Source organism: Canis lupus, chromosome 34, assembly GCF_048164855.1.
Source record: "Canis lupus baileyi chromosome 34, mCanLup2.hap1, whole genome shotgun sequence".
NCBI classification, from domain to species: domain Eukaryota; kingdom Metazoa; phylum Chordata; class Mammalia; order Carnivora; family Canidae; genus Canis; species Canis lupus.
The window spans coordinates 14,963,519-14,976,389 of record NC_132871.1 but is presented as its reverse complement, the minus strand read 5'-3'; the positions used below and the strand labels follow the sequence as shown (position 1 = coordinate 14,976,389).

The window sequence follows — 12,871 nt, the reverse complement described above, 5'->3', positions numbered from 1 at the left end:
AAAATTGTTATGATGGTTTCATACCACCAAACATGGAGTCCTATACCAGACCAGAGAAAATCAAAGCTCTGGGCCTGTGCATGTATAACTTTTAAAATCTTCACATGTGATCCTGGTGCACATCAAGTATTGAGAACCACTGCTATACAGAACTGATTAAAGGAGAGCTCCATATAATAAGAATTTGTCAGACATCATGGGAGCCAGAGAAGACAATTTCATGAGAATCAAGGAAGGGGCCAAGTCAAGACACACTTTAGAGGCAGAATCAATAGATTCTTTTGAAATGACTAGATATGAAAACAGGCTGAAGCCAAATATGCAGGCTGAAGCCAAACATGAAAGAAGATTTTTAGCTTGGGTAGCTGAGTAGAGGATGAGACTATTCAAGACAAAGTTCAGAAAAAATGTAGATAATGATGGGATGGTGGTAGGGAAGAGAAGATCATAAGTTCAGTTTGCAGGGCACCTGGGTGTTGCAGTTAGTTAAGCGTCCAACTCTTGGTTTCAGCTCAGGTCATGATCTCAGGGCTATAAGACAGAGTCCCACACCAGGCTCTGCATCTAGTACAGAGTCTGTTTCAGACTCTGCTCCTCCCTGCTGCCTTCTCTCTCTTTCTCTCTCTCAAACAAATAAATCTTAAAAGAAAAAAAGTTCAGCTTGCACATGACAAATTTTAAGGATCTCACAATGTATTTAAATGGACATTGACAATAAGTAGTTGGCAATTTAGGTAATTGGTAGGTGCTAGAGATGTAGATTTGGGAGACAAGTCACTGGTTTACAGGTGGTAGACAGGAAGTCACAGGTGTTTTGATTCTGGCTGTGTCAGCAGAAGGCAGAGTTGAGGAATAAGCAGGTCAATGGGGTAGAGGAGGTAGTGAACGTAGAGGACTATGATAGGCAATGGAAAGGAAAAGACAAATTGGATCACATCCTGAGGTGTTGCCTCATCAAATAATAATATTTGTTAAGATGCAAAGAATCTTGAGTATTTTTTTGTAGAATAAGAGAAAACTCAATGTTGAAAAAATAGATTGAAAATACTGGAAAGAGATGGACTGTTGACAAACAAGTTTTAAGAAATGGGAGGAAGAGAAGGGAAATAAGTAGACCAAAAACGTGTTAACCATGTAAGGTGTCAAGAACAATTTCATTCTCTTGTGAGTGAGAACAGGTGAGTTTGTAATAGAAGGGAAGACTGTTCAGTGAGTCCTTTCCCAATGTTCTCTTCTTTGTGCAAAGTAAGAGGCTGCAAGGTAGGGAACTTGAGAAAAGGAAGAGCAGAGGGGAAAAAAAAGAGAAAAGAAAACAATATTTGAATAAAGGAATGTTAACAGCTAATTGGCCCATCTGAAGTTGCAACTCAAATTAGCAATCACTTATTGGTTCCTCCTGAGCACTCACTCCCCACTAATAGCTCATGGATTTGAGATCTTTGAGTTTGTAGAGACATGGAGACATGACCAGAACCAAAGATGGACTATTTAACCTATGCTAAACCAATCAGTACATTCCAAACCTATGGGCAGAGTGATTTAGAGGTACGTATGTGACTAATAAGCCTGTCCAACAGAGCACATCTTAAGTCTACTCCTAGAGATTTGGGGACAAAGATGGTTTCTTTGTACCTGCTATGCATGAAAGAGGAAGCATGAGGCCTTAAAGCTGCTGAAAGCTGTTACCAGTTAGCTCCAGGCTGTCTGGATGATTTAAACAACAGAAATTTATTTTCTCACAGTATTGGAAGCTAAAAGTTCAAGATCAAGGATCAAAGTTGGTTTCTGGCGAGGCATCACTTGCTCACTTATAGACAGCTGTGTCCTCACATGACCTTCCCTCTTGCATGCCTGTGGAGTAAGATGTCTCTTCAGTGTCTCTTTCTTTTCTTATAAGGACACAGTTTTATTGGATTAGGGCCCTACCATTATGACCTCATTTAACTTCTATTACCTCCATAAAGGCCCTATCTCCAAATATGGTCATACCAGGGAATGGGGCTTCAACATATAAATTGGGGTGGGGTAAGGGTGGGTGCGGGGGTGGGGGGGGGTTGGGATATAGTTCAGTACATAACAAAAGCCATCTTAGAGACCTGAGTGGGCCTGGCCTCAGGATGATACAATTTTAGGATGAAATGAACTCTGAGGAAGGAAAACTTAAAGGATAAAAGGAAGTTAGGTGCCATTGTTAATAGCTGGATTGAGGGGATCCCTGGGTGGCTCAGTGGTTTAGCACCTGCCTTTGGCCCAGGGCGCGATCCTGGAGTCCCGGGATCGAGTCCTGCGTTGGGCTCCCGGCATGGAGCTTGCTTCTCCCTCTGCCTGTGTCTCTGCATCCCTCTCTCTATGTCTATCATGAACAAATAAATAAATAAATCTTAAAAAAAAAATAGCTGGATTGAGTTTCATTTGAAGCCCATCCCACTTCTGGCTTTTTCAGTTATTAAGCCAATATATCCTGTCAATTATTTAAGCCAATCTGAGTTTTCTGTTTTTTGCAACCAAAAGCAACTGGATGGACCCGCTATATGATTTCCTTTTACCATCTGGCAGTCTGGGGGCAATATATTTGTTTTTATCTATATTAGACCTGTCCAGGCTGGTAGTACAAAAAGTAGTGGTAATATAAGGTGGCAGAATTGAGGGAAATATAACTGATGACCATGAAGCAAGCCCAAAATTACCAGAAATAAAAAATAAAGAGGACAGAGGAAAAGGGGGGATGAAAGTGGGGTGCAGCTGATGTACCTGATGTGGCTTAAGTCTGGGTTAAACAGAAATAAGGGGAAAAGGGGGGAGCACCTGGATGGCTCAGTCAGTGAAGCCTACAACTCTTGATATCAAGATTGTAAATTAGAGGGATCCCTGGGTGGTGCAGCGGTTTAGCGCCTGCCTTTGGCCCAGGGCGTGATCCTGCAGACCCGGGATCGAATCCCACATCAGGCTCCCGGTGCATGGAGCCTGCTTCTCCCTCTGCCTGTGTCTCTGCCTCTCTCTCTCACTGTGTGCCTATCATAAAAAAAAAAAAAAAAAAAAGATTGTAAATTAGAGCACCATGTTGAGAGTAGAGATTACTTAAAAATAAAATCTTAAAAAAGAAAAGAAAGAAGGGGATGAGAAGAGAGATAGAACATACTGGTGAGTAATTAGACCTTCTGAATTTGCCAACCTATGTCACTTAGTAACAAAAACAGTAACACTGTAACAATGAGAAGGAAATCCTGCTTTGAATGAGAAGCTCTTAAGTGTGGCTAGAAAGAACCACAAAGTTATAAACACCTATGAAAGAGAAACACTTTAGCATGCACAAAAGCTAAAACATGGACTGCCATTCACCACCTCATTTTAACCTTCTTAAGGTCATGATAATAGATCTCCATCCCTTTGCTCTTCAGGAACAATCTCCCACTGGACACATCTATTAAAACAGGATTTGGGGGCACCTGGCTGGCTCAGTCAGCAGACACTCAACTCTTGCTTGATCTCGGAGTTCTGAGCTTGAGCCCTGTATTGGGTGTAGAGATCACTTAAAAAACAAAACAAAAAACCCACACACACATTAAAAAAAAAAAAAATCAGGGTTTGTCAAACTGAGGTCCTAAAACAAATTTTTTTTAATTTTTATTTATTTATGATAGTCACACAGAGAGAGAGAGAGAGAGGGGCAGAGACATAGGTAGAGGGAGAAGCAGGCTCCATGCACCGGGAGCCCGATGTGGGATTCGATCCAGGGTCTCCAGGATCGTGCCCTGGGCCAAAGGCAGGTGCCAAACCGCTGTGCCACCCAGGGATCCCCAAACAATTTTTTTTAAATCATGTTTTTATTATGATAATGATCTAAAAATAAAAAGGAGCAAACAAACGTATCACTGCCACTTGATTTCAGTGTCTATGTTTGCATTTATGATCTTGTTGGCAACAAGCAGCACAGATATAGTATGGGAATGATGTGCCTGAGTACACAACACACTGTAAAAGGTTCTGCAGCATTTCCCATTGAGACAAGTGGTGAAGGAATTGAGAAGACATGCAGTACACAACAGTAAAGATGTGCTGAAGTCAAAAGGAAGCTGTGTGGTGAGGTCAGTACCTTGCTAATAATTAGAGCTGCAATTTAGTCACATCAGCAGTCACATTATGCTATTAATATGAATTTTATTGGCTTTGTGATATTTGTACTTATTTTGATTTTATAGTTGAATAAGAGCTCTGTGCCCGAGGAGCTTATACCTAATTTTGTGTAACAATATAAGTCAATTTAAGTCAACCCAGGGGTCTGAGATTCCCCCCCCCTTCAATGGAGATTTATACATTTTTCAATATTGAGAAATACTATTATTAGGAGATTCTGTTCCAGAGAATTCTCCGCCTATTCCTCAAAATAGCTGAAATACCCCTAAAGTAGGGCAGAATCACCTCAAGCCTTCTTCTTTTTAAGATTTTATTTATTCATGAAAGAGACACAGAGAGGGAGAGGCAGAGACACAGGCAGAGCGAGAAGCAGGCTCCTCGAGGGGAACCTGACACAGGACTGGATCCCAGGATCCCTGGGATCACACCCTGATCTGAAGGCAGATGCTCAACCACTGAGACACCCAGGCATCCTGTACCCCAAGCCTTCTTGGAAAGCAATTTTAGGTGAAAAGGCAAAGGGTTTGGACTAAGTTGTATCCAGGTTCTGTGACTTACTACCACACAATCTCTGATATGATATTTAACTTCTGTTGGTCTTGATTTCCTCAAAATGTGGCTAATAGGATTATTTTGAGATTTAGGAAGGTCACAAAAGGTGACCTATGTAACATATATATGTAACATGGTGCTGGGTGCATGGTAAGTGCTCAGTAAATTTTAGCTGATATCACCATTGTTATCTTTAGTCTGGTTCTTCTTACAGCTTCCCCAAGGCTTCATGAACACCACAGCATCAAGCTTTCCACTGTGCTTCTTAATATAAACAATCTTAAAGTAGTCCCAACTTCCCAAGAAGGTAAAAGACTAATTTACCAGTGAAATGGGGAAGCAGAGCATAAAGTGCTGATTGAGGCTATAATCAGCCTCAAGTTCAAGTCATGGTCCAACAATCTATTAGCATGACTTGTAGAAAAGTCACTTTGCCTGAACCTATTGGCTCATTTGTAAAATGGAGATAATTCTTAAGTTACAAAATTCTTGCACAGAACATTATAAGCTATGTAGTGCTTCACAAATGTAAAGTTAGATTATTATTCAGTGAATTCCAGAAACATTTCTAAATGGCACCTATTAAAGCTTGAAAAGGAAAAAAAATATATCACACAAAAAACATTCCCACCTCCCACTGTTGAGCAATCAGGTACTGAGATGGTGAATTAGAACAAGCCAAAATAAAAGGAACAGTCGAGCCTTTTACTTTACTGCAACAGTGCAAGCAAGAGGCAAAGAGAAGCACCAGCTTTCTAATGTTCCATTTTTCCCTGTGGAATGGCACTGGGTGAGGATCATGTAGATGCAGCACTGAAAGGGGAACCTGTCTCCTGCCTTTTTATGGATCCATGGGCAAGAGGGAGTCGGAGTTAGGGGAAGAAGTGCTAGGGAGCTAAAGTGGACCAAGTATCTCAGCAGCAGTCCTTATTATTGTGCATGACTGCCCAGGGGAGTTTTGACTGCAATCCCTCCAGGAAACTGCAATGCACTGGCTGTGGAAATGGTAGCTTCTTCCTATGAGTCCTTCCAGGAAAAGTCTTCTAATTGCCTATGGTCAGGCCTGAAACATCACACATTCTGATCTGGAGCCAGGCTTCTCACCCAAAGAAATAAAGAATACATTCTTTAACCAAACATATAATAACCTTATTCCAAGAAATTATACAAACTAAAAAAATCAATACATTTAAGATTGATTTTCGAAAGCCAATGAATAATAATGTCACGGCAAGTTACTTACAAATAATTGAGAATATTATATTCCTTTTTTTAAAAAGACTTTATTTTTAAGTAATCCCTACACCTAACATGGGGCTTGGATTCACAGCCCAGAGATCAAGAGTTGCATGCTCTACTGACTGAGCCATCCAGGTATCACAAGGGAATATCACATTCTTAACCTCCAAGGATCACACCATGTAGAGAAACCTTAGTAATCTCCAACCTATAGAAGGTCTTATTTCTAATATCATCTGTAAGTCAGTTGTTAAGAGCTCAGAGACACATTTTCTATGGAAATATTTTAAATGGTGATTAAGATACAGGCTAGCCCACACATGCTTTTTAATCCATAATGCAGATGAAAAGAAATTTGTTTATTTTAGATGTTCTTAGAAAACTGGCAAATTCCATTTTCCCAACAGTTGAAACACTGCCAATCAATACTGCCTGGGGCGACTTGAAACTTATTTAATGCAAAAACAGTATGATTAAATGATGATTCTTTTAGAACAATAACAACAACAACAAAAAACACATAAAACCTGCCAGCCATTTCTTTGCCACCTGGTAACATAAGGTGCGTCTATAAAGTGATGCTGTTTAACTAAAAAGTAGACCTGTGGACCAAAATAAGTGTTGACCCTCCAAGTAAGTCACTTTGAGAAATTACTATGTATTCCAATAATATACATCTTTGAAATTCCATTTTCAGATAATGTCCTCATAGCAGGCTTATTCTTTTTTGATTTTTATTTTTTTAAATTTAAACTCAATTAGCTAACATATAATGCATCATTAGTTTCAGATACAGAGTTCAGTTATTCATCAGTTGCATATAATACCCAGTGTTCATCACATCATGTGCCCTCCTTAATGCCTATCACCCAGTTACCCCATCTCTCCACCCTCCTCCCTTCCAGCAAACCTCAGTTTCTTTCCCATAATTATGAGTTTTCATGGTTTGTCTCCCTCTCTGATTTCTTCCCATTACATTTTCCTTCCCTTCCCCTATGATCCTCTGTGGTGTTTCTAATATTCCTCATATGAGTGAAACCATATAATAATTGTCTTTCTCTGATTGGGGCTTATTGATTCTTTTTCATATCCTCAGTAATGGCCCATTCTTTGCTTTAGGATAATATTCCTTTTCTTTTTTTTTTTTTTTTGCATAAGCTATTGCTCTTTTTGCCATTAATGTATGGACTCCCATCATAACCAGCTTGGAAAGATCATATTCATTGAGATATAGCTTCTGGTATGTTCTGTTTCCTTAAACAGTCTGAAACAGTCATACCTCATAAATCAAGTTCACACAGTACATACTGTACTACCACAAATGATAGTATCCTTTGTGCTTATTCTTTTTTAAGAAGCCAAAACTATCTGGAAATATGTGCTGAATATTTTTTAAGTTTTTTTTTTTAATATAGATAGCAAAAGTAGAAAATATACAGGGGAAAAGATTCCTCTTATGATTACAACAAAAATAACATGATATACCTAGGAATAAACTTAGCCAGAAATATACAGGACGGATACAAAGAAAGCTATACAACTCTACAGAGGGGCATGGAAGATAATTTTAATAAATAGGAAGACAGTACATGAGTTCCTGAAGCTAAAGATTCAATATTGTAAAAATGCAAATTCTTAACAAAATCATCCATAAAATTAAAGAAATCCCACTCATAATTCCAAAAATATTTTTGAAGAACTTGAACAAATACAAGTTCATCTGGAAGAATAAACATGCAAGAAGTGCCAGGAAAATACTGGAAAGGAAATAGTGATGCTACTTGTGGTGGGGTTGGGTTAAGGGGGGTAGGGAAGTGCTTATCCTTCCAGACATTATAGTTCATTATAAAGCAAGTATCTTAACCATGTCTACAACAATGCCAGCATATACAGTCAAAGCAGTGGAACAGGATGGATAGTCCAGAAACTAGTCAAAATGTATGTAAGAATTCCATTTGTAATAAAGCTAGTATTTCAAATCAGTGGGTTAAGCTGGACTATTTAAAAAACTGTATTAAGAAAATGGGTTATCAGGGAGGCTGGCTGGTTCAGTAAGAGGAGCACGTGACTCCAGATCTTGGAGTTGTGGGTTTGAGCTCCACATTACATGTGGAACTTATGAGAGAGAGAGAGAGAGAGAGAGAGAGAGAGAGAGAGAGAAAGAAAGAAAGAAAGAAAGAAAGAAAGAAAGAAAGAAAGAAAAGGAAAGGGAAAAGGAAAGGAAAGGAAAGGAAAAAGAAGAAAAGAAAGAAAAAAGAAAAGAAAAGAAAAGAAAGAAAAAAAGAAAAGAAAAAAGAAAAGAAAAGAAAAGAAAAGAAAAGAAAGAAAAGAAAAGAAAGGGTGGAGGGAGGGAAGGAGGGAGGTAGGAAGGAAGGGACACTTGGCTGGCTCAGTTGGTGAAGCATGTGACTCTTGATCTCAGGGTTGTAGGTTTGGGACCCAATGTTGGGCATAGAGATTATGTAAAAAAATAAAATCTTAAAAAAAAGAAAACGAAAAAGGGCTATTTACTCAGAAGGAATAAAGTTATATGCCTATGTTACATCTCACACCAAAATAAATTCCAGATAAGTTAAAGTTTTTAATGTAAAAATACTCCTTAATAAGCCTAAAAAACATAGGTGAATACTTACTAAAAAGTGGGGTAGAAAAGACCCTTTTGAACATGATACCAAAACTATGAAGAAAAAAGGAAAGAAAAAGACTAATAGATTGCTTATTAAAATGTATGGGAAGATATGCTACAAAAGACCCTGGTAGAGATACCTGCAAAACACTACAATGTATTACTACTGATATATAAAGGAATGCTCAAAAAATACTAAGGAATGCTTAGGATATACTTAGAAAAGACCTCAGTATAAAATGTGTCAATGCCATCAACAAATATTCACAGAAGAAATGCAAATGGCCACCAAACACTTAAAAATATTCATCACACTAATAAGAAATGTCTTTTAGGGACACTTTCAACTGCAAGTAACAGAAGATCCTATCCAAACTGGCTTAAATAATAAGAAAATATCATCTCTCCTAACTGGAAGTCCAGAGGTTGAGTAAGTTCTAGGCATGGTTCCTTCCTTTCCTTCCCTTCCTTCCCTTCCCTTCCCTTCCCTTCCCTTCCCTTCCCTTCTCTTCCCTTTTCTTTCTTTCTTTCTTTCTTTCTTTCTTTCTTTCTTTCTTTCTTTCTTTCTTTCTTTCTTTCTTTCTTTCTTTCTTTCAAGATTTTATTTATTTATTTATGAGAGACACAGAGAGAGAGGCAGAGACACAGGCAGAGGGAGAAGCAGGCTCTCTGCAGGGAGTCTAAAGTGGGACTCAATCTCAGCACCAGGATCATGACCTGAGCCAAAGGCAGATGCTCAACCACTGAGCCACCCACATGCCCCCTAGGTATAGTTTCTTCTTTAGTTCTGTGACGTTACTAAGGACCTGGGTTCCTGCCATTTCTCCACCCTGCTCTTCACAGCATCACCTTCATCCTAAGGCTGGTTCCCTATGCCAGTTATAAAATGGTCGCAGCAGTTTCAGCTACCACGACTAACATGGCAACATCCAGAGGAAGAAAAGGACCATTTCTTTCTTACGTGTCTTTTTAGGGATGGAGAAATTTTCTCACAAGCTCCTCAACAGGTTTGCTCTCAGATCTCAATGGCCAGAACTGGAGGTCACAGACTATTCCTACATCAGTCTCTGGTAAGAGAATGGGTTCCCATGATTACCTTAGACTAGAGGTTCTCAGTATGTGGCCCAGGGATCCCTTGGAACCCAAAACACTTTAAGGGGGTCTGCAAAAGGTTAGAATGATTTTCATAATAGTATCAACATACAATTATTTGACTTTTTTACAGAGGTGGCAGTTGCACGGATGGTACACAGGCAATGGTGGATAAAACTGCTGGCATCTTCATCTGAATCAAGGCAGTCACACCAAACTGTACTGTAGGTAGTAACTATTTTCTTCACCAACCATGCAATGACAGGAAGAGGAGGGAAAAAGCCACTTAACATATCCTTGATGAAGCAATAAAAATTGTTTTCATGGAACCCCATTTCAACTTTAGCATTTTCTCAAAAACAAAGTAAACCTGACAGGTAAACAACTGATGCCATTTGTTGCCATTAATAAAATTCAAGCTTTTAAGCAAAAAATTAGAATTCTAGAAAACCTGTGCCTACCACTGTGAGCTTAACAGCTTTCTGACACTTAAGTACTATTCCAATGAGAATAAGGTATTTTCGATATGGTATAATGAAATGTGTCAACATTTGGAAGATCTGCACAGCTCAGTGAACCAATATTTTCCAGATGACACACATGATATCACAAAATCATGCCTGGGTAAAAGATCTATTCATAGTGCAAGACAACCAACAGATTTTAATGTAACAGTATGAAAAGTTCACTGACACGGTTTTATATATTAAATTGCAATTAACTCTTAAGAAACTACCATGTACTGGAATTTGGTGTAGCATCCAAAAATATTCACATTCATCCTAAGAGACTATTAAAGTACTTCTCTTTCTAACTACCTACATTTCTACATGAGATCAGATTTTCTGCATATACATAAATCAAAACAACATATAATAACAGACTCGATTCAGAAGCAAACATAAGAATCCAGTCAAAAAGGTAAGAGGATTAAGAGGTACAAACTTCCAGTCATAAAATAAGTCACAGAGGCAAAAAGTACAGCATAAGAAATATAGTCAATAATATTGTAATAACATTGCATGGTGAAAGATGGTAACTACACTTATCACAGTAGGTACTGAGTAATGTGCAGAATTGTTAATCAATACATTGTACATCTGAGACATATAACATTGTATTTTAAGTATATTTTATTTTTTAAAGATTTTATTTATTTGATAGAAAGTGTGAGCATGAGTGGGGGGCAAAGGGGGCGGGAGAAGCAGACTCCCCACTGATCAGGGACTCACTCCCCCCTTATTCCCTGACATGGGGCTCAATCCCAGGACCCCAGGATCATGACCTGAACTGAAGGCAGATGCTTAACTGACTAAGCCACCCAGGCGCCCTGTTAAGTATACTTTAAAAAAAAAAAAAAAAAAGAAAAATATTTCAGTCATCTTCTCTAAGCCAAATATTAAGGAGATTTGCAAAAATGTAAAACTATGCTGCTCTTCTCATTAATTTTTTTCTTTTGGAAAATATTTTTAATAAAAATGATATTCGGGATCCCTGGGTGGCGCAGCGGTTTAGCGCCTGCCTTTGGCCCAGGGCGCGATCCTGGAGACCCGGGATCGAATCCCACGTCGGGCTCCCGGTGCATGGAGCCTGCTTCTCCCTCTGCCTATGTCTCCGCCTCTCTCTCTCTCTCAATGTGTGACGATCATAAATAAATAAAAATTAAAAAAAATAAAAATAATAAAAATGATATTCATGCTAATATGCAATTGATTTATTATTATTCTTAAATGACAATAAATATTTTTATTTTTTCTTAGTTTTAATTTCTAATTCCATAAATATTGATAACTATGATCCCTATAAACAAAAGCTCTTGGAGGTACAATTTTTCAGTGTCAAGGAGTCCTGAAACCAAAAAGTTGGAAAACCACTACCTTAATTTTCTGGGGTGACATGGAGAATGGGAAGTCCATTCATTCTTTTTAAAAAGAGTATGATAGCTTACTTAATTATTTGACTTATCATTTTGGCAAAGTGAAATGATGTACAAAAATAAGCATCTGTACACATTGTCAGGGGAGATGGCTGAGAGACCTTTCCTGAGGAAAATTTGGCAATACCTATGAAAATTCTTTTCTTTATGTGGGAGAGGGGCAAGTGGGAGAGGGGCAAATGGGAGAGGGGCAGAGCCCATGTGGGGCTTGATCTCACAACCATGAAATCATGACCTGAGCTGAAATCAATAGTTGTATCCTTAACTGGCTGATCCACCCAGGCGCCCCATATCTATGAAAATTCTTAAAGAATAAATTTGATGGAAAATTCAATTTCTAGAAATATATCCTAAGAATATAATCAGAAGGATATAAGGATTTGTTACAGCATTGCTATACATTATCTTGAAAAACTCCAAACCATCTAAATATTCACCTTAGAAAACTGACTAAATTCCATATAAGGGAAAATTATGTAGCTACTTTAAAATGTTGCTTAAAAACCTAAATTTAAAAAAAAAAAAAAAAAAACCTAAATTTATTGATATGGAAATAAGTTAATTATTAAGTGGGGAAAAATCAGGTACAGAATAGTACCCATAGAAAGATCTCATTTTTAAAAAATTAATATGTAAAAAAAATTAATATGTATAATAATAAATATACATATGCATTAAAAAAGTCTGGGAGAATTTAGTTTTCTCTGATTAAAAGGCTCAAGGAGACCCTTCTATTTTTTTCTTACTATGTCTCAAAATGTTCTTTTTTTTTTTTTTGCTTTATAAGTAAACTCAAATAATTTTTATACTCAGGAGACATAAAAATATTTTTACAATCACTAGTTATATAAACTCTATACAATATCTACAAGTAGAAAGTCCACACTTGGAAAGGAAGGAAAGAAAAGATGGTATGGACAATAGTGATAGTAACACTCGAAAAGTGTCAATATTTTTGTCTAGTGGTCACTCATTAACATGGAGGAAAAGATGCCAGGGAATCTGCGAGAGCTTGGTAAGTGAACCCAGACAGGGTGCTGTGGCCAGTTGGATCCAGAACCAAATACCCTAGGGCCAAAAAAGTTCAGAGAAAGACAGTTTTAAAATACTCCTACTTAGCCTGGGTGGCTAAGTAGGTTAAGTATCTGCCTTTGGCTCAGGTCATGATCCCAGCCTGCTTCTCCCTCTCCCTCTGCCTGCTGTTCCCCCTGCTTGTGCTCTCTCTCCCTCTGCAAAATAAATAAATAACATAAAAAAAAACCACGACAACTCCACATAAGGCTGACAACTAC

General features: G+C 38.1%; 1 protein-coding gene across 16 annotated transcripts in view; it reads right to left on the bottom strand.

Annotated features, from left to right (window-relative positions):
- Positions 1-12,871, bottom strand: part of METTL8 (methyltransferase 8, tRNA N3-cytidine) — an 87,665-nt gene that overhangs the window by 63,378 nt on the left and 11,416 nt on the right. For 4 of the 16 annotated variants that reach the window (XM_072810876.1, XM_072810879.1, XM_072810886.1 and 1 more), the window contains exon 1: positions 1,633-1,782. The exons of 8 other annotated variants lie outside the window; for them this stretch is intronic. In XM_072810876.1, the coding sequence (XP_072666977.1) occupies positions 1,633-1,657 (25 nt within the window). In that variant the 5' untranslated portion in view covers positions 1,658-1,782. Of the gene's footprint in view, positions 1-1,632; positions 1,788-1,808; positions 1,898-12,871 lie in introns of those variants that run through there. 4 more of the 16 variants (XM_072810877.1, XM_072810882.1, XM_072810892.1 and 1 more) reach the window with 4 other exon arrangements.